General features: G+C 38.2%; 1 protein-coding gene and 2 long non-coding RNA genes across 4 annotated transcripts; all 3 read right to left on the bottom strand.

The window, feature by feature from the left end:
- Nucleotides 1-588, bottom strand: LOC133723255 (uncharacterized). The gene has a single exon (XM_062150073.1). It carries the CDS (start codon nt 586-588, stop codon nt 1-3), a length of 588 nt encoding a protein of 195 aa, XP_062006057.1.
- A 10,133-nt stretch (nt 589-10,721) lies between these two features.
- Nucleotides 10,722-13,036, bottom strand: LOC133723762 (uncharacterized). The gene is made up of 4 exons (XR_009853248.1): nt 12,566-13,036; nt 12,421-12,491; nt 11,578-11,660; nt 10,722-10,895 (listed from the first exon to the last, which is right to left on the bottom strand). It is a non-coding gene; the product is annotated as an uncharacterized LOC133723762 (long non-coding RNA).
- Nucleotides 13,037-17,433: 4,397 nt separating this feature from the next.
- On the bottom strand, nt 17,434-20,139 carry LOC133723455 (uncharacterized). Of its 2 annotated transcripts, XR_009853044.1 has the most exons (4): nt 19,590-20,139; nt 19,445-19,515; nt 18,602-18,684; nt 17,434-17,919 (listed from the first exon to the last, which is right to left on the bottom strand). It is a non-coding gene; the product is annotated as an uncharacterized LOC133723455 (long non-coding RNA). The 2 variants fall into 2 exon arrangements; XR_009853045.1 differs by having other exon boundaries at nt 17,441-18,684.
- Nucleotides 20,140-20,941: the final 802 nt, after the last annotated feature.

Here is a 20,941-nt window from a genome sequence, read left to right as displayed (position 1 = left end):
TCACCGAACAATTAGGAGAGATACCCTCCTAATTCTTTGCATGTCTATTGTCCTTGAGATCTTGGGAAAGTCATGTGTTGAAGGAAGTAGTCCAATATACTTACAGTATCCCATTTTATACTCGTTGTCCATGATTCTGTACTTCACTTTGGGAGCTCGTTCTTTAGCAAGTTTGGCATATACAGAAGATCGCTCTAACACATTAATGTCATTATGAGAACCTGGGAGTCCAAAGAATGCGTGCCATATCCAAAGATCATATGAAGCCACAACTTCCAAAATAATTGTTGGTTCATGGATGTGACCAGAATACATACCATGCCATGCTATAGGAAAATTCTTCCACTTCCAATGCATACAATCAATGCTCCCCAACATTCCATGAAATCCACGTTGTTTGTCTAGAGCAAGTAATCTTGCGATGTCAATGCTGTTTGGTGATCTCAAGTACTCATCACCAAAAATTTCAACAACTGCCTTAACAAATCTATTAAGACTTTCAATAGCTGTACTTTGGTCAATTCGTAGGTATTCATCAATTTGATCTGCTGGCACGCCATAAGTAAGCATTCTTAGTGCAGCTGTCATCTTTTGGATGGATGACAAACTGAGAACTCCAATGGCATTCCTATTTCAAAATAGGAATCATAATTTTCCCCTGCAGCATGAATTCGCAAAACAAGATGTTGTTTCATACGAAATCTCCGTCTAAATATATGACTCTTGAAGATAGGTTGATCAGCAAAGTAGTCTACATAAAGTACGTTATGACCATCGATTCTACCACACGCGACAATACTGTGAGCTACAAAAGTCAATTGAAGAAAAGAAAATCTATCTCTTTATCTTTTTCCTCCAATGTCATGGCTAAGAATGGCTTTATCTAGTTTCATAAATACTTTCAGGTATGCTTTCCAAAACTCAATAATAGAAAACAAAGTTCTCACTTCTCAAATACTAGCAACAAATACAATTTCAGAATTATTCTTTATTTATTAACGGTACCAAATATATAGATAGGACTAATCACATTGGTTCTTTAAGAAAAGAAACTATAATGTTGTTGTGAAAAAATATTTACTTTTTTTTTTCATCAAACCAATGTCAAGCTTCGAGAAAAAAGAGAATATGAAAAAAAAGTTCACCATGAAATAAAACAGGAATTGATCTCTGTAGGCCATTCCATGAGTTGGCATTAACATGTAAAGGTGAATTGAGAGCCATCAGAAGTACAAGTTTGGATGGTAAGCATGAGTGCAATTTAACTTTTGGGCCAAGTGAAGCACAAGGCTGCAATGGATGCAAAACAATAAAAATGCTGAACAAAGTCCGAAAGAGTAATGTTTAATGAACACAGATTAGAAGAAACAATGATAATCTTTGGCAAACTAAGATACTCTAGCAATATATACTTATCTTTTCTTTATGAGAACATGATTTATTAAGAGTACAGTTAGTGAAAGTGAACAAGAGTCCATAGAAACACACAAGAACACAAGCCATAAACCAGAAGACTAAACCAACTGAAAACCTCACCAGAACTAGAATCCTATCTAAAAACACTACAAAAAATGCTACTTGCCAGTTCAACAAGATAACAAAAAATGTAAACTCCATAAATTTTGATGAAGTAGCTGCCCAAAAAGAAGCCCCAATGTTTGCCAGAGAATATCCATCTCCTTGATAAGGGAACATATGGAATATATAAGATATAGATTGAAAATCAGATGGGATGCATTGGGAATCAATTAAGGGAATTAATCAAATACCAGATGGGATGCATTGGGAACTAATTAAGGGAATTAATCAAATACCAGATGGGACGCATTTAATTGATACAATATAATCAATTATTGATACATATACCAGATGGGAGGCATTCAAATAGCATATGAACAAGTATAATCATATTGATACTTTAGCATTCAATTTTGAGAGGAAAACCTAAAAAACAATATCCAAGATTATCTCAAAATAGATGTTCCCACATCTAGGTTGCAAACTATGACTATTTTTATGAAATCAAGAAACTCCTTCAACAAATTTGCGTTGGCGACGAGGTTTGTCTTTCTTCATCGATTGTTCAACATGAGCAAGCATAATTGCTTCATCCTCATCATCAGATTATTCGTAGTTCACCATCATATCATTTAAATAGCGAGTCATGGCTAAAGAAAGAAATAATCAGTATTGAAAGTGAAGTTGAAGATGGAAGATGGTTGAACATGAATATACATCTTTTTTTATAGAACAGACGTTGTTGGTAGTCGTTGTTTTAGTTATTTTTTTTTTAATTTAAATTAACTCAAAAATAGCTATCCTTGCCAGAGGACAACTCTCAAATTGGATAGCTATATATCAGTTTTACCTATTTTTAGCTATGTAAATAGCTAACACTGTTGAAGATGCCCTTAGATCCCAAAACCGCTGGTTCTTATTTCATTGGATATGCAGAGAAATCTAAAGGGTTCAAATTATAGAGTCTAAACAGTTACAAAAGGTTAGACGAAACAAATAAGGCAAGCTTTATTGATGAACTATGTGATGGTGAGAGTTTAGCATGAGAGTTTCGATGTAGAAATTGCAAATACTAGTACAATTGATTTTGATACCTATACTTGGCTAGTTTACGACATTCCTGTTAATGATAGCGGTGATGGAAACCTAGATTACATTGAACCTGAACCTGAACCTGAAGTGATTTCTAGCGACATGCCTCCACAAGATCTAGAAGTTGAACCTCAGCCTATTATAGTTGCAAAACCTTGAGAAAATCAAGTTGTAGAGCCTCAGATGGATCAGCAGGAAGAAGTGCAACTTAGAGGATCATAGAGGGTTCGAAGGTCAGCTATTCCTGACTATTATGAAACTGTTTTTCTCATAAAACCAGATTTTGACTTAGGAGAAGATAATGATCCAATCAGTTTTGCATAAGCAATGGTTTTTGATAAATCAGATAAGTAGGAAGAAGCGATGTTGTTAGAACTTAAGTCAATGAGTGATATCGCGGTATGGAAATCATTGAAAAATATGAGGGATTCAGACCTATAGGCGGTAAATGGGTGTTTAAGACTAAACTCACATGGATGGATAGATAGGTACAAAGTCAGACTAGTAGCCAAAGGTTTTACCCAAAAGAAAGGAATAGACTACACCGAAACCTTTTCTACAGTGTCAACCAAGGATGCTTTTAGAATTATTATGGCATTAGTAGCGCACTATGACCTTGAACTCTATCAGATGGATGTAAAAACTGTTTATCTTAATGGTGAATTGAAGGAAGAAATTTACATGTGTCAACCTATGGGTTATGTCAAGTCTAGTGATGAAAATAAAGTGTGCAAACTTAAGAAATTGATTTATGGTTTGAAACAAGCTTCTAGGTAGTGGTATCTTAAGTTTGACTCCGTGATTACTTCCTTTTGTTTTGCTGAGAACAAATTGGATGAGTGGATTTATCTCAAGATCAATGGGAGCATGTTTATTTTTATGGTTCTTTATGTTGATGATATTTTGTTGGCAAGCAGTGATGTATGCTTGCTAAATAAAACAAAGAGTTTGCTGCTTAATAATTTTGATATGAAAGACATGGGTGGAGCAAGTTATGTTCTGGGAAATGAAATCTCAAGCGATAGGTCTCTTTGTATGTTAGGATTATCTCAGAAAAACTATGTCTCTAAAATTCTGCAGAGGTTTGATATGAATGGCTGCGAGATTGGAGATTCACTGATGTCAAAAGGTGATAAATTACATCATGGTCAATGTCCTAGAAATGTAGTAGAGAAAAATGATATGGAGAATAGGCCATATGCAAGATTAGTAGGGAGTTTAACATATGCTCAGATTTGTACTAGATCTGACAATGCCTTTGCAGTTGGTGTATTGTCTAGGTATCAATCTAACCTTGGTTTTCAACATTGGGTGCCTGGAAAAAAGGTTTTGAGGTAGCTCTAGAAAACTAAGGAATATATGCTGGTATATAGAAAAATTGAAAATTTGGAACTTGACGTAGTTGGTTATTCGGATTCAGATTATAGAGGATGTCCAGATGATATTAAATCCACTTCAGGTTTTATTTTTATGTTGGCTGGCGGCAAGTGTCATGGAAAAGTGTTAAATAAAGTTTGATAAATATCTACAATGTAGGCTGAATATATTGTTGTTCATGAAGTAACTTGTCATGCATTGTGGTAAAGGAATTTTATTAAAAAAATTCAGGTTATAGATTCCATTGAGAGGCCTGCTAAGATTTTTTGTGACAATCCTGTTGCTGGTTCCTTTGCTAAAAATAACAAGAGACCCTCAGCTCCCAAAAATATCAATGTTAAGTACTTTGGTGTGAGAGAGAGTGTTAGGGATGATGAAATTGAAGTCATACAGATTGGTACTTTAGAGCAGTTAGCTGTTCTTCTCACCAAACCACTGTCAGTATCAGTTTATCAAGAGCGTGTGAAGAATATGGGAATTTCAAGCAGTCTACATGAGATAAACTAGTGAGAGTATACAATTTAAGTCGTTTTCATTTAACATATTTTCCTTCATAAACTTCTTGTAACTTCAGTTACTAAGACATTATAAGTTCAGTATTATTCATTTTGAAATTTCTTATTCTTATGCAATTTTAAGTCGATGTGAATTATGCATTTTCAATTCATACTTAGTTTACCTTTGTGCTGTAATTTAGATGATTGTGGCTTACATGCAGAGTTTAATCTCATTCTTGCACATGAACATCCTCCTTCATTGAGCTTTAACATACATATAAGCTTTAATACATGCTGAATATGGTCTAGATTCATTAAGTGCAGGTCATATATGTATTACTTTATGTCTTCATGTTATGCAAGTTAGCTCTTATGGTTCAAGTTTACTACCTTATGATTATGTATTAATGCTTGTTTTCCATAGTCTGATGTATGTAAATTTTGGTTTGACTCAACTGTGATTTAGGTCCAGAAATTCATATTATCTTATGTGAACACTTCAGGATTACTATATCCAATCATGTGATATTCTTGTTGACCTAAACAATATACAATCCAGTGGGAGAATGTAAGAATCAATGTGGACTTAGTATCGATTCATCTTAACAACCTGTCATATTCCAGTGGAAAAGGTAATCGAGATAATATGGTAAGTTCTACTCTGGTATTCTAAGATTGACTAGGAATCATAGTCAATAAGGAATGCGGATTTCATTACTGGAATAATGATCCCTCAGAGCCTCAGAGAACATGATTTATGTAAGCTCTATGCATATTCAGTATAGGATTAGGAATCTTTATGGGTGGTTCTTAATTCTTGTATGCCTAAGGAACTCAAGCCCTGCTCTATCAATCACTATAAGCAATACATATTCACTGTCCCATAGTGTGATTGCATCAAGAAGATTGATCAGAGGAGAAGCAAGAGTTCTATTAACTTCATTAACATGGATTTGTCGTCTATTCCAAGTAAGTACTTCATTCAATGTATTCTTAATATTGAGCATATATAAACATTAAGATTAACATGCAACTCACACGGATATCAGTCTTTATTATTGCTATTGATACTCACTTATATCAGTCTTTATTATTGTTGTTGATACGCAATTATATCAGTCTTTATTATTGCTATTGATACACACTTATATCAGTGTGGATTGAGGATTAAAAAGATCAGAAACAAATCAACCCCTTTTGTGTCTCTATTTTCTCACTCATCATTGATCTTTTCTTCAATCTTCATTTTGATGAAATCCCTTCCTCATCATAGTTCTCTTCCTAAATAATCTTCAAGAGATATTACTCTTCTCTATCTACCTCATATAAGAAGTAGTCTATTATCTCATTTTTGTCATATTTACGAGTTTTAGCTCTTTGGATAGAATAGATGTTATAGTTCTTCAATGAAAACTCCATTATATAAATTAGTTAGTTATTGGTTTTTTTTTTCTTTTGAATAAATATGCTCAAGCCAGAACAGGCCATTACGTATCCTTCCTCTACCGACTTTGGGTAGATAAAAAGTCTGTGGCCATGCCACAACGATACATAGATTAGATCTAATCATTTGAATATTCCCATGCTCACTTATTAAGAGAGCCTACATGCTATGGAAGTCAAGCAAAGTAATAGGCTTATTTCAAACATAAACAAAACTTAAAGCATAGTAGGCTTCATGTGCTTTCTCATTATTCTTGTTCTTTGAAGGTTGCTTATTCTTGGAACCCGAAGGCCACCCTCTTTTCCTTTTTTGGTTCAGTTCCAGGGCCTTCCTTGAGGACTAGAACACTAGTTGGCACCTCCACCGAGGAAAGGGGGTTGTTGGTGAACTGGGAGGTGAACTTCGGTGCTTCACCCTTTTATTAACGGGCTTCAGTGCATGCCGGCTGTGCAAGAAGTGCAGGGACAACCTTGTGCTTTTTTGGTGATGAGAAACGTGAGGTGGGACAACTCCGCTTTGTGACAGTATAGTTAACAGGGACTAGGGCTAGTGTTGTGTTGCTGCATTCATCAATTTCTTTTGAATGTAGTACATGCTCTATAATAACAATAGGTTTACGTACCTGTTCTTTTGGACCAAAGAGGGCTCGGCTTACAAGAGGAAGGATAGGGGTTTTGACACCATGGAAGGTGACGATCCCATTGATGAGTTGATTGGCAAAATCAAGCAAAGGGCCAGTTATCTCCGGGAGCTTTTCTGCCAGTTGTGCAGATGACAATTTTGTCGTAAGTGGGTAGACTCCTCCATCATGATAGATCAAATGGCAAGCACTCATTTGCCTACCAAGTTTTCGAAGAAAAATGAGATTTCTGCTGTGACAATGGCAACTAGCTTTAGGGTTTTCTTGAAAAAGAAATGTTTGGAGATGTCATAGGACACCCAAACCCTAATTTTCCTAGTGGTGTCAAAAAGTTTATCATCAAGCTCCAGAAACTTGCCTACCACAGATGCAATGTTCTTGATAGTGTGACATTCTTCAAAGTCTGGCGGCACATCCGTGATACAAACCCAAAAGAAGAGCTCAGTCATGGGTACTCGATTGATCGGTGAAATCCCATCAAACACCTACAGAATGATTGGTGCTTTGTTATACCACCATGGACCACTGCGGAGCACTTTGTTGCAGTCTTGTTGGAGGTCGAATGAGGAGGAACCTGTCCTCCGCTCTTTACTGGATATGGAAAGCCTTTTCCAGGACCCAGATTTGGCAAAACAAGCGCCTAAGATCGTTCAGAACCGGTTTTGGAGCAAGCGGCCGTGCTAGCAGATAAGATTGTGCCGCCTTGCGCGGTGTACCTCCCTCCATCTTGGAGATATCCACGACCTCATTTCCGGCTAGGGCTAGTGAAGTCGTGAAGGATGCTGTAACTGCGTCGATAGAAACCATCAAGTTGAAAGTGTGGAACAAATTGCCGTCCCAAAATTGGTGTTTTAGTGTTTGGACGTCAAGAGCGACGTCTTAGGGTTTTTGAGACATCTCATGCTATTATGAGACCCGAGCCGTTATTCGTTAGTTATTGGTTTTATGTTATAGATTTTAGATTAATTTTTTATTTATCTAAGATTAATATTGAATTGCTGCTTTATTTATGTTTGAAAAAACTGAATGCTATAAATTATGAGTTATAGCATTCAATTTTGTAGATTATGCATTTTATGAAAGCTTAGTACCCGTTTAAGAATTATGTATTGAAATTTTATGTCTACATGCCTAATTCTTAAATTGTCCCATTTTATGATAGTTTAGTAATGTTATATTATGTATTGCCTATGATATCTATTTGTTCTTATATGTTTATGAAACTTTCGTCGTCAAACCTATGATCCTATTGTGCATATTAAGTTTGTGTACATGTGGGATAAAAGGTGGAGTGCTGCCGAATATTTCAAAAACATGTAGCAATGAATAGGTGATCATAAGGCTATACATTATATGACATTATTGAATGAGTTAGTATCTAAACCTTAGGAATGAGGATAGGGGAGTGCTAGGCTCATACTCAAGTGAGTGTGTATTAGCCACACTCATTCCTTAACTTGCCACGTGTATAGAGAAAAGTTTCTATAAAATATAATCTTTATATTTCCTTTCTTTACCCCCCTTTACTTTAAAAAAAAAATTAAAAATCTTTTCTCTCACTCCAACCAAGGTTTTAAGTTTCTCCGAAACTGCCGAAATTTTCGTCGAAATTTCCGTAAATTTGAAGTACCGAAACGAAATTCATACTATATCATTTCCATCAGGAGTTTCCCGAAATTTTCCGAAATTTTCCGTACATTTCCGCGAAATTCTTAATTTATGAAATATCTACACACAAAAAATATATTTAAAAATTCATACCGAAATTTTGTCCGAAATTTCTCTGAAATTTCTGTGTAATTCGTTTGTCACTAACAAAATATGAAATTTTGATTATTTTTTTTTTTTCCAATCAAGTTGAAATTGAATACAACAAAACCCTCTTTGCTTTTATCTGCTACCAATCGTGAGGCGAATTATGGAAATGACAGGGAGAGTGGCAAATCATAGCACTACAACCAATATAGTAGTGATGATCATACTACTTATCCTGGTGCAAATCGTAAATATAATTCTAGAGCTAGGGATACACAAGGAAGACGCGATAGCCATTTGTTTCTAAATGAGTTTGAATCACTTTCTTCAAGTCTTGGCTCAATGGACATAGGAACTCAATATAGTGATAACCCTAACCCATTCCATTCTCATTATCCTCATCATGAAATGAGTTCTACCTCAGAAAGTACTTACAGAATTGGATCAAGCTCACAAGGTGGAAGCACATATGACCTTTTTGATCATTCGGCGTCTCAAATGCCGTATGTTGCAATGAAACACCATATTGGATAATTCCACAATATCCGATATATGGATTGCATGTGGGAAGATGAAGTACCAAAATCATTTCCAAAATTCATGTACTTGGGAGCAGTATTGTATGATACTAAATGAGAGCAGTTCAACCACATGGATTGAACCACATCGTAGTAGCTCTTATTACTAATACTTTATATTGTTTTGTTGTTCTTGTTCATTGTCATTCACCGAGTTTTGGTATTGCGTCCCCCCCCCCCCCCCTTGGTTGTTTTTTTTCTAATTATTAGTGAAAAATGTGTGATAGCCAAGCCTCCCACCGGGTTCCAGTCATAAAAGAAAAAAGTAAATCACATTTGCATTATCAATATACAGAACAATTATAATTATATATAGATAAAAACACTAGTTTAGCAACTTACTACAGTTTTAGTTAATTACTCGTCCATATTAAAAATTTAAAATATTAAATATCATAATTCTATTATTTATGTATAATTTTAGAGAGGTTACATTGTAAATAGGTTTATTATAGGTTAGTTTAGTCTATGTAAAAGTTTCATTCAAAAATATCATTCTATAAATGCAATTAATGTGATTTCTTTATTTTTAACCGAAATTTCCACCGAAATTGAAACCTCATGGATCTAAGTAGGTTACTTACGATTACTGGGTACGTATTTTGTCCAGGTTGGACTAAAAGAATCATATGCTATTTGTTAGGTTAACGATAGGTATGATTGATGTGGGCAGGTATTTTGTCCAGGTTGGACCGATTTAATTGTTTTGTCCAGGTTAGACCTATTTAATTGTTTTGTCCAGGTTGGACTGATTTGATTGTGTTGTCCAGGTTGGACTGATTTGATTGTTTTGTCCAGGTTGGACCAAATTGTGGTTTTATCCAGGTTGGATTGATTTATCATTCATATTTGAATTGTTAGGTTAACAGTTTATATTATTTTGTCACGATGTGACTTTCGTGGTTTTCTTTTGGGAAAAGATTATTGTTTTGGGAGGCATGGTATGTTTTCCTTATTTTCGAGTCGAAAGGTTTTCCTCGTGTTTTTGGCTTGAGTTGTGCGGGATTTTATCCCGTGATTTGTGTGAGTTTATCTCGTGATTTGTGTGGGTTTATCCCGTGCTTTGTTTCTTGATTGAAACGTGATTTGTGTGAGTTTATCTCGTGATTTGTGTGGGTTTATCCCGTGCTTTGTTTCTTGATTGAAACGTGATTCGTGTGGGTTTATCCCGTGATTTGTTTATTGATTTAAACGTGATTTGTGTGAGTTTATCTCGTGATTTGTGTGAGTTGTTTCCTCGATCGAAACGTGCGGGCTTTTATCCCGTAGTTTTGTGCGAGTTGTTTTGAGTTACTCATACGGGCTTGCAAAAGCTTACCGGGTTTGTTGTGTGACAACCCGGTGCACCATTCCAACGGTGTAGGGGTTAATCCTGCAGGGTAGGATAATCGGGGCTGAAGCTGAGGTAGTTGTTGGCAGCAGAACTGGTAGGAAGCAAACTTGATTGGCTTTGCCATTGTTATGACTTCCGCTATGTAGTAAACTCTGAGGAGCTTTTACGTTTTACTTTGTTGTTGATGTGGTGACCCGAAAGGGGGGTCCCACAGCGCCGCGACTCCGAGCCAATGAGGAATCGACATGTCACGAATGGCATCTCGATAGCTCATCAACCCGAAACCGCAAGGCCTTTTGAGTTTAGGTTGTTGGTTTACAAAACACTTTCTTGGACAAATCATTCTAGCAACCTAACAACACATTGTCAAAAGCGGAATTCGAAATGGGCTAAGAGTTTTGGGCTTGCAATCGGAGCCCAATTTGGAAAATAAAACGGATCACTAAGTAACTACAAGTATGGGAGACGAGCCCCAGGGTTACGGGTCTCCCGGAATTTTTTTGTAAACGAGTAGGAAATAAATAAAAAGTAAATAAACTAGCTACTACAAAATCCGATTAAGGACCAAAACCTTCTTTTGATAAAACTAAAGAGAAATGCGCCAAGCCGTGCCATGTGCCTCCCCTGTACGCTTCCCGACCACATGCTCGAAACCTGCACACTATAGTAGGGGTGAGCTTTCGTCCTCGCATGCCCAGTAGGGGCCGACCCAACCATGCTAGGTTTGAAAAAATAATATACTTGAAAATATTTACTACATAATATTGTGCACGTTTATCGAAAAATGCTTTAAGAAAAGTGGCAACCACAAACATTCGTTTTCTTTCATTAAACATGTGCAGTATGCTTCACACACTTGGAGCTCCGAGATACTTACCTGCCGGCTAAAGTAAAATAAATCAGTGACCGATCTGGTTCGTCCTGAGTAAGAGAACCAGCCAACTACTTTGTAGTCCTTGTGACTACAAGTAGCGAAAGTGTCCATTTCCTGGCTCTGAGTCTCCTATGACTGGTTCACTGTCTGTACTTACCTTTCCCCGACAAACATAGGAGCACAGCCCCCTCCGGAGGTTCACGGTTATCGACACCGTGGGATCCCTAGGAATCAACGCGTCTAGGTCCCATTCACTTTCAGGTCACAAACATACAAAGGGTACAGTATCTCAACATGCAAGTCTAGCCTCGGTTTTCGCAATCAACAATTATCAGCTCTGAAAACACATGTATCACGAGGCATCGACTGATGAACAACCAAAAACGTTCTTGCAGGCAACATACTATCATAGTATAGCATTCCACATATACTGAAAAGCCTCTAACAAGGAAGGGACAGCTCACCCTACCTGGAATTGGAGTGCTTGCCCACATTCGGGTTCGTTCTCGACTTTCAACACTTTGTCCACTTCCAAATGCACACGCTCGGGTCCTTTATAATAAAATTAAACCAATAAGTAACCTGACTTCATTATAACTCAACTAACCGAGCAACCAAAACATTTACTTAATTTCCTTATAGTCCATCGGATTATCCTTTAATCGAAAAATGATCTAGAACTTGTGTTTATAGAATTTTCCTTTAGTTGATAAATTCTATTATCCATTCCCAAACAATCCAAATCCAAATGATATAGCATTTGAATCATTTAGGATATGGTGATTATACTTAGCACCTGCACCTTCATTTCTTTACCCTTTTTACCTTAAGAAAACAAATGGCAATTTCCATTCCCGAACAATTCATTTAACATAGTAAGCTCATTCGGGATATGGTGATCACACTTCTTCCCATACTAAAATTTCGGTCAACCGGTTTGACCTCATTTTATTTAGCCTTTAAACCCTAAGCTATTAAATAGCAACCACCATTCCCGAATAATTTCATTATACAATAATTCCGGGATATGGTAGGTTTGGAATATTTCTATTCACGGACCTTAAATTGAACATTCCACATATTAATTCACTTATCCAAAACCGGTCCATTCTTATTTATAATTTTTCTCATGCAATTAGCCAAATCACCGCTTTCATAATTAAATCAACAAGGACAATTTCCTATCAATTCCAATCCACTCAACAACATATCCATATCACCATTTTAACACTTTCCCATTCATGAGGCTACAAACAACAGATTACAACCACCACAGTTTCACCAACAATAGATTCAAAACCCAGACCCTTACCATTTCTTCTTCTCCAAACTGAGGGCTAAATCCAATTGCTGCAATCCAGCTCCAACAATTGCTTTGGGCACCTAACAGATATGACAAGATCAACAGTCCAACTCTTAACCAAATTCATTCCAAAACCGAGTTCTTGAATCCTTACCTTTCCTCAATACAAATGGAACTGACCCAGCACTTCTCTTCTCCGAAGGCTTACAATTTTGCAGACCTCCCTTCCTCCAAAACCTCCAGAACACATATTCCAAAATCTTCACAGATTTCAAATTAAGAAATCGAGTTAGGGTTCTCAATCTAGATCAAAGTAGAAGCCTCACTAAGAAGAAGGGATAGAATCCAGCTTACCGAACGAAGAGAATAAGCTGGTGGTGCTCACGGTGACGCTAGGTTGGCTCACGTGCCAGCGGTGGCGCGTGAGACGCGTGCGGGGGCTCTGGCCGAAATCGGAGGCTGAGGGTCTATGGCTTTGATGCATCGTGAAGCCTTGATTCCAGCTACGGAGGTTGTTTAGCTCGATCCGAGCTGGAGAGTAGAGAACGAGGGCATGCAGGGCCGAGGCCTCCGACGATGCTGGTACGGCGGTTTCCCGACATCGACGAGTGATGATGCTCACGGGTTTCGCTCTTCCTTCTCCACTGAGTCGGACGGTGGTGTCAGTGTGGCATGGTGATGGTCGGAAATCGACGAAGGAGAAAGGGCAGTGGTGTTGCAGCTTTTGGTGGTCGCGTGTGGAGGCTACCGGCGATGCATGTCGGTGATTCCGGGTGGGTTTTGGTCGGGTTCAGGTGTTCCGTCGACTGGTGGAAGTGATGTGGTGAGATGGTGGCCGGAGATGGAGTCTCCGGTGATGGCAGAGGGAGAGCGAGAGAGAGAGAGCGAGAGGTCGGGGGAGAGGGAAGGAGAAGGACGCGGCTGCAAGGGAGAAATGGGACTAGGGCTTCCAATTTTTTTCTATTTATAGTTGTGTGCGTGAAATACCAATTTTGCCCTTGCGACGAATTACGAAACTCTCCTAGCTAATTTCTTTCGGGTTTTGGGCTCGGGACTTTTCTTTCATTCGCTTTTCGTCTGAAACTTCCTTAATTAATTCTTGACTTCATCTTAGGCCCAAAACGAGGAACTCTGGCCCACACTTAAATCATGAGGCCCAAATCGTAATCTCGATACCAAAATAATTTCCAAAATAAATTCCTTCACTTAAATTACCTTGCGAAAATCTTATTGGCGAAAAATTACATTCTAAAAATTAAACAAAATTTTCGGGGGCTCACACTCTACCCCCCTTAAAATAAATTTCGTCCTTGAAATTTACCCAATGTATGAATGAGAGAGGTTACTTCTTTTCACCTCGGGCTCGAGTTTGCACAAGACATTGTTTTACCTTCCTCTGATACTTTTTGAACCTTTACCATTCACATGGTACATCTTACTCCACTTATGGGGACGACCTCATCAAACTCTATAACCATTTGTTTTTTCGCAAATTGCACTTTTCCTCTATCACATTGTGTGTGTATGTGCAAACATTTGATTTCATTGTCTCATCCAACTCCTCTGAGCTCAATGCCATATACAAAGACATTATAATTTTAGCCTTTCCGAATAATTCAAAGAGTCTTATAACAAATCGGGGACTAACACTTAGTCAACCACTAATCTCAATAACCACATACTGCAAAGCAGTGGCAAATCCACTCGTCGACCTCATTTCCACAACTAAATGACCAACATTTTAGTGTAAGAATCCTCAAGCATTACTTGTAAACAATTCGCGTGGAATGCCCCGTCACACATTATCTTACACAACACAATGACATTCGTAAAACTTTCACAATTCGTGCTTCCATTAATTTCATATCCCCATTCCGGAGCTATCTTTATCAATTCAGTAAGTGTTCCTATCATACGTTCCATAGGATACACTTTATTCCGTGAATCTTGCTTCTTTTCGATAAGCAACTCGCTGAATAGCAACTTCGTTGCAACCATGCAATAATCGCTTACTTTTCAAAATCACCGAAAACAAATCGACGTCTACGCTCAATTCCCATTTAACGAGAGTATAAAATTACTCGGGAATTTGAGCCTTAAATATAAGTGGCAACCAAGGAGAGAAACCGAGCTTTCTCCATTGGTCAACCTAAATAAGTTTCGTAGAGCGTCACTACAAATGACACGTCAACGATGTCATCGCTGTCGTCCGCCTCGTAGTTATCAACGATCTTGGTTGTCATACCTCATGCACACTTATACGTAGCTTAGCGGATACTGTTTACTCCATGGACAAACAATTGTGGCAGCTTGTACATATGACGTCGAAACCAAGCAAACGATTCAGTAAATTCGATGTCACATTGTGAAATCGCAACACCTAAGTACCTACAACACGTCATGAGACACCAATCAATAGGTCGCTTGGCATTGACCAAACAAACCGTCCAATGCTCAAGGCATCAAGTTGCAACAATACTTTTCGCTAAGTTTCAACGAAATTCGAGGATCACCAATCGAAGTTGACTCCTCGAGATTTGTAAAGTTCGTAGCATTTCCATTAACGGTCTCGACCTTGAACTATCATTTCTATCATACGAACTCGTTTGATGTCAAAACTCAAAAATCAAGTCATAAGCGCTCCTTCAATTTTTGGTCAAGCCAAAATAGTTGAATCGGTTACAAGCACTTTATTTTCTTGTGTCCTCGTCCGACAACAAGAAAAAGTAATTTCTAAATATTCTCCTTTAAAGTAATCCTTTACTTTCGAAATGGGTGCCCTGAGTAAATCCGAAGGTGAACTAACATTCTTTCAACCACCAGTTTACATAAAAGATAACTAATGATAAGAGAAAGCCACAACGAGACTAACATTTCAAGTTTCCAAGAAGTTGGAAAATAATTTTGAATGAGTTCACTACTAAAATTTTGGATATGCAATTTCAACCAAATCAAGATCAGTAGGTTCGATGTAGAAATGCTGACTGAGACCGTCGTCAAAATTTCAGAAATTTAAAAGTAGTAGAGGTCGGATAAAACTAAATTTCGAGTAGTTGCGGAGACAAAATAGTAAAATTCTTGGAATTTCAATTTTTTTTTTTTTTTTTTTTTTTTTTTTTTTTTTTGCTTGAAAACAGAATAGGGAAATTGTAAACTCTCCTACTTTTCGAACAAGATTTGTTGGCACAAACTTTTTGGTAGGTAAGGAAATAATTTCAAATGCATTTTGCTGAAACAGCCTTGAAGATAGTTTTGAGTTTGTTTTCAAAGTCTAGGTTGTAGAATTTTTTTGTTTTTTTTTTTTTTTTTGTGTTTTTTTTTTTTTTTTTTTTTTTTTTGAAGAACCCAAAATGTTCGAGCTTTGTAAAACAGAACACTTTAGTAAGGAAAACTTGATTGTTTAAGGTGTAGTCTCTTGACTTATGAGGAAAACATTTTAGTAATGCAAGAGACGAAAATCAACTTTTGTAGTAAGAGGCAAGAACGTAAAACAGTTAATGTAAACTCCTGGTGTGGAAGAAATGTTACGAATTCCTTGTCTCAAAAGCAAACACGTGAGGTAAATGCGCAATTTGTCACCTAGATTTTTGAACTTTTCAATTACGCCTTGACGTCACCATTTCAGCGTCATTCTAACCACGTAATCAAAGTTGTCTTTCAAGAGTGTGCTACCAACTTGTCTACGTTCTGAAATTCGTAGCGTTATTGACTTCAAAGCGATCAAAGATTCCTTGAAGTACAGAAAACTGGCTGCTAAAGTTATAATCCTTTAAAGATCTTTTCTTGACCATTCTTAGAAACGTTGCTAGTGATCCTACTAAATACCAGTACAAGGTCGTGACCTTGTGATCTCAAAGCATACTAACATTTCCAAGTACGTTGCTGGTTCCGCAATCATTTATTTTCCCAACAATTTCCCTGATTATAGGGAACATAATTTCTCAACTCTATGCAGACCAATGACAACTCAAGAATAGTTTATGTGACTCCACTGGTCTTTCCTGAATTTCTGTGCTTCCCCACAAAGTAATCTTGTCAGCACAACAATACAACATTAGAGTTTCCAAAGCAACAAAGCTTCATATCGTTCCACCAATTAACAACAAGATTGGGGAGATGCCAAGCTCAAGCAATAATCAATTTCATGTTTGTGTTGCCATTACAAGTTTCCCTATCAATCCAACACTTGGGAAACACTTGAGTGGTGTCTACCTTACTCGAAAATCACACTTTCTTTCCGTAGAGCATCGATGGGGAACCGCTGCAGTCGGGCCATCGCTCGGAAGGAAGAAGAGGAAATCGAGTGAAAATACGAACACCACTTATCCAAATGACTATATAGGGGACATGATCTCACTTTTACTCAATTTTTCACTTTGCTCCACACAACACTCTATATTTTTCAATACGTGCAACAATATATGTAGTACAACAACTTTAATCCATCAATAAAATTTACTGTATAACACTAGCATGGGGGTACACAAATATTCCTTTCAACTTCATCTCTAACTTACTTTTCCGAGTATCAACTCACCGAATATAACTTCGTTAACTCCTTAATGCTCAATCCCCTAATAATTTACCCAACACTTTATCCAATTTTCATACTTACTACCTTTGGAGCGTTTGTGGTCGAGTGGCATCATGACGGCATTGGCAATTTAAAATTTAAACCAAACTTTAAAGCACCACAAGGAAACAAACAAAATTCTTTTTCCAGGAATCTCAAATGTATCTTTACTTTTTAAATCCGTTGGAAATTCTTTGAATGACTCGGAAGTAGCCTCAATGAAAAATATTTGCAAGCGAAATAAGGCAATAGGGTATCCTCCGGGAAGAATAAAATAAAGGAAGGACGTCGAAAACATTTTTTTTTTTTTTTTTTACCAACATACTTTAAAATGTCCAAGAAATTCGAGCGTTTTGCCCAACCAAATTCGACACTTGAAAAAAATTATGACAAGGGTTGCAGTTTTGCAAAAACGATTTCGAAAGTATTTCGGAACCTAGAGCTCTGATACCACTTTACTGTCGTGACCCGAAAGGGGGGTCCCACAGCGCCGCGACTCCGAGCCAATGAGGAATCGACATGTCACGAATGGCATCTCGATAGCTCATCAACCCGAAACCGCAAGGCCTTTTGAGTTTAGGTTGTTGGTTTACAAAACACTTTCTTGGACAAATCATTCTAGCAACCTAACAACACATTGTCAAAAGCGGAATTCGAAATGGGCTAAGAGTTTTGGGCTTGCAATCGGAGCCCAATTTGGAAAATAAAACGGATCACTAAGTAACTACAAGTATGGGAGACGCGCCCCAGGGTTACGGGTCTCCCGGAATTTTTTTGTAAACGAGTAGGAAATAAATAAAAAGTAAATAAACTAGCTACTACAAAATCCGATTAAGGACCAAAACCTTCTTTTGATAAAACTAAAGAGAAATGCGCCAAGCCGTGCCATGTGCCTCCCCTGTACGCTTCCCGACCACATGCTCGAAACCTGCACACTATAGTAGGGGTGAGCTTTCGTCCTCGCATGCCCAGTAGGGGCCGACCCAACCATGCTAGGTTTGAAAAAATAATATACTTGAAAATATTTACTACATAATATTGTGCACGTTTATCGAAAAATGCTTTAAGAAAAGTGGCAACCACAAACATTCGTTTTCTTTCATTAAACATGTGCAGTATGCTTCACACACTTGGAGCTCCGAGATACTTACCTGCCGGCTAAAGTAAAATAAATCAGTGACCGATCTGGTTCGTCCTGAGTAAGAGAACCAGCCAACTACTTTGTAGTCCTTGTGACTACAAGTAGCGAAAGTGTCCATTTCCTGGCTCTGAGTCTCCTATGACTGGTTCACTGTCTGTACTTACCTTTCCCCGACAAACATAGGAGCACAGCCCCCTCCGGAGGTTCACGGTTATCGACACCGTGGGATCCCTAGGAATCAACGCGTCTAGGTCCCATTCACTTTCAGGTCACAAACATACAAAGGGTACAGTATCTCAACATGCAAGTCTAGCCTCGGTTTTCGCAATCAACAATTATCAGCTCTGAAAACACATGTATCACGAGGCATCGACTGATGAACAACCAAAAACGTTCTTGCAGGCAACATACTATCATAGTATAGCATTCCACATATACTGAAAAGCCTCTAACAAGGAAGGGACAGCTCACCCTACCTGGAATTGGAGTGCTTGCCCACATTCGGGTTCGTTCTCGACTTTCAACACTTTGTCCACTTCCAAATGCACACGCTCGGGTCCTTTATAATAAAATTAAACCAATAAGTAACCTGACTTCATTATAACTCAACTAACCGAGCAACCAAAACATTTACTTAATTTCCTTATAGTCCATCGGATTATCCTTTAATCGAAAAATGATCTAGAACTTGTGTTTATAGAATTTTCCTTTAGTTGATAAATTCTATTATCCATTCCCAAACAATCCAAATCCAAATGATATAGCATTTGAATCATTTAGGATATGGTGATTATACTTAGCACCTGCACCTTCATTTCTTTACCCTTTTTACCTTAAGAAAACAAATGGCAATTTCCATTCCCGAACAATTCATTTAACATAGTAAGCTCATTCGGGATATGGTGATCACACTTCTTCCCATACTAAAATTTCGGTCAACCGGTTTGACCTCATTTTATTTAGCCTTTAAACCCTAAGCTATTAAATAGCAACCACCATTCCCGAATAATTTCATTATACAATAATTCCGGGATATGGTAGGTTTGGAATATTTCTATTCACGGACCTTAAATTGAACATTCCACATATTAATTCACTTATCCAAAACCGGTCCATTCTTATTTATAATTTTTCTCATGCAATTAGCCAAATCACCGCTTTCATAATTAAATCAACAAGGACAATTTCCTATCAATTCCAATCCACTCAACAACATATCCATATCACCATTTTAACACTTTCCCATTCATGAGGCTACAAACAACAGATTACAACCACCACAGTTTCACCAACAATAGATTCAAAACCCAGACCCTTACCATTTCTTCTTCTCCAAACTGAGGGCTAAATCCAATTGCTGCAATCCAGCTCCAACAATTGCTTTGGGCACCTAACAGATATGACAAGATCAACAGTCCAACTCTTAACCAAATTCATTCCAAAACCGAGTTCTTGAATCCTTACCTTTCCTCAATACAAATGGAACTGACCCAGCACTTCTCTTCTCCGAAGGCTTACAATTTTGCAGACCTCCCTTCCTCCAAAACCTCCAGAACACATATTCCAAAATCCTCACAGATTTCAAATTAAGAAATCGAGTTAGGGTTCTCAATCTAGATCAAAGTAGAAGCCTCACTAAGAAGAAGGGATAGAATCCAGCTTACCGAACGAAGAGAATAAGCTGGTGGTGCTCACGGTGACGCTAGGTTGGCTCACGTGCCAGCGGTGGCGCGTGAGACGCGTGCGGGGGCTCTGGCCGAAATCGGAGGCTGAGGGTCTATGGCTTTGATGCATCGTGAAGCCTTGATTCCAGCTACGGAGGTTGTTTAGCTCGATCCGAGCTGGAGAGTAGAGAACGAGGGCATGCAGGGCCGAGGCCTCCGACGATGCTGGTACGGCGGTTTCCCGACATCGACGAGTGATGATGCTCACGGGTTTCGCTCTTCCTTGTCCACTGAGTCGGACGGTGGTGTCAGTGTGGCATGGTGATGGTCGGAAATCGACGAAGGAGAAAGGGCAGTGGTGTTGCAGCTTTTGGTGGTCGCGTGTGGAGGCTACCGGCGATGCATGTCGGTGATTCCGGGTGGGTTTTGGTCGGGTTCAGGTGTTCCGTCGACTGGTGGAAGTGATGTGGTGAGATGGTGGCCGGAGATGGAGTCTCCGGTGATGGCAGAGGGAGAGCGAGAGAGAGAGAGCGAGAGGTCGGGGGAGAGGGAAGGAGAAGGACGCGGCTGCAAGGGAGAAATGGGACTAGGGCTTCCAATTTTTTTCTATTTATAGTTGTGTGCGTGAAATACCAATTTTGCCCTTGCGACGAATTACGAAACTCTCCTAGCTAATTTCTTTCGGGTTTTGGGCTCGGGACTTTTCTTTCATTCGCTTTTCGTCTGAAACTTCCTTAATTAATTCTTGACTTCATCTTAGGCCCAAAACGAGGAACTCTGGCCCACACTTAAATCATGAGGCCCAAATCGTAATCTCGATACCAAAATAATTTCCAAAATAATTCCTTCACTTAAATTACCTTGCGAAAATCTTATTGGCGAAAAATTACATTCTAAAAATTAAACAAAATTTTCGGGGGCTCACAGTTGACAATTTAATTCGTAAGCTTATGTAATATATGACTCTGTAGGCGGGTCAATATTGACATAGTGGGTTCAGGGCATCAATATGTGTATTGTATAAGGGGAAAAAGTTTTTCAGGTATTTGGTATTGATGGCTGAACGTTCACGCATGTATAATTATGGGATTATATATCGATTTTTTATTTGTGTTAAAAATCAGGGGCGTGACATACACACACAAGGTGAGC

This window comes from Rosa rugosa, chromosome 7 (genome assembly GCF_958449725.1).
Source record: "Rosa rugosa chromosome 7, drRosRugo1.1, whole genome shotgun sequence".
NCBI classification, from domain to species: domain Eukaryota; kingdom Viridiplantae; phylum Streptophyta; class Magnoliopsida; order Rosales; family Rosaceae; genus Rosa; species Rosa rugosa.
The sequence above is the reverse complement of the archived record's forward strand: the minus strand, read 5'-3'. Positions and strand labels throughout refer to the sequence as shown.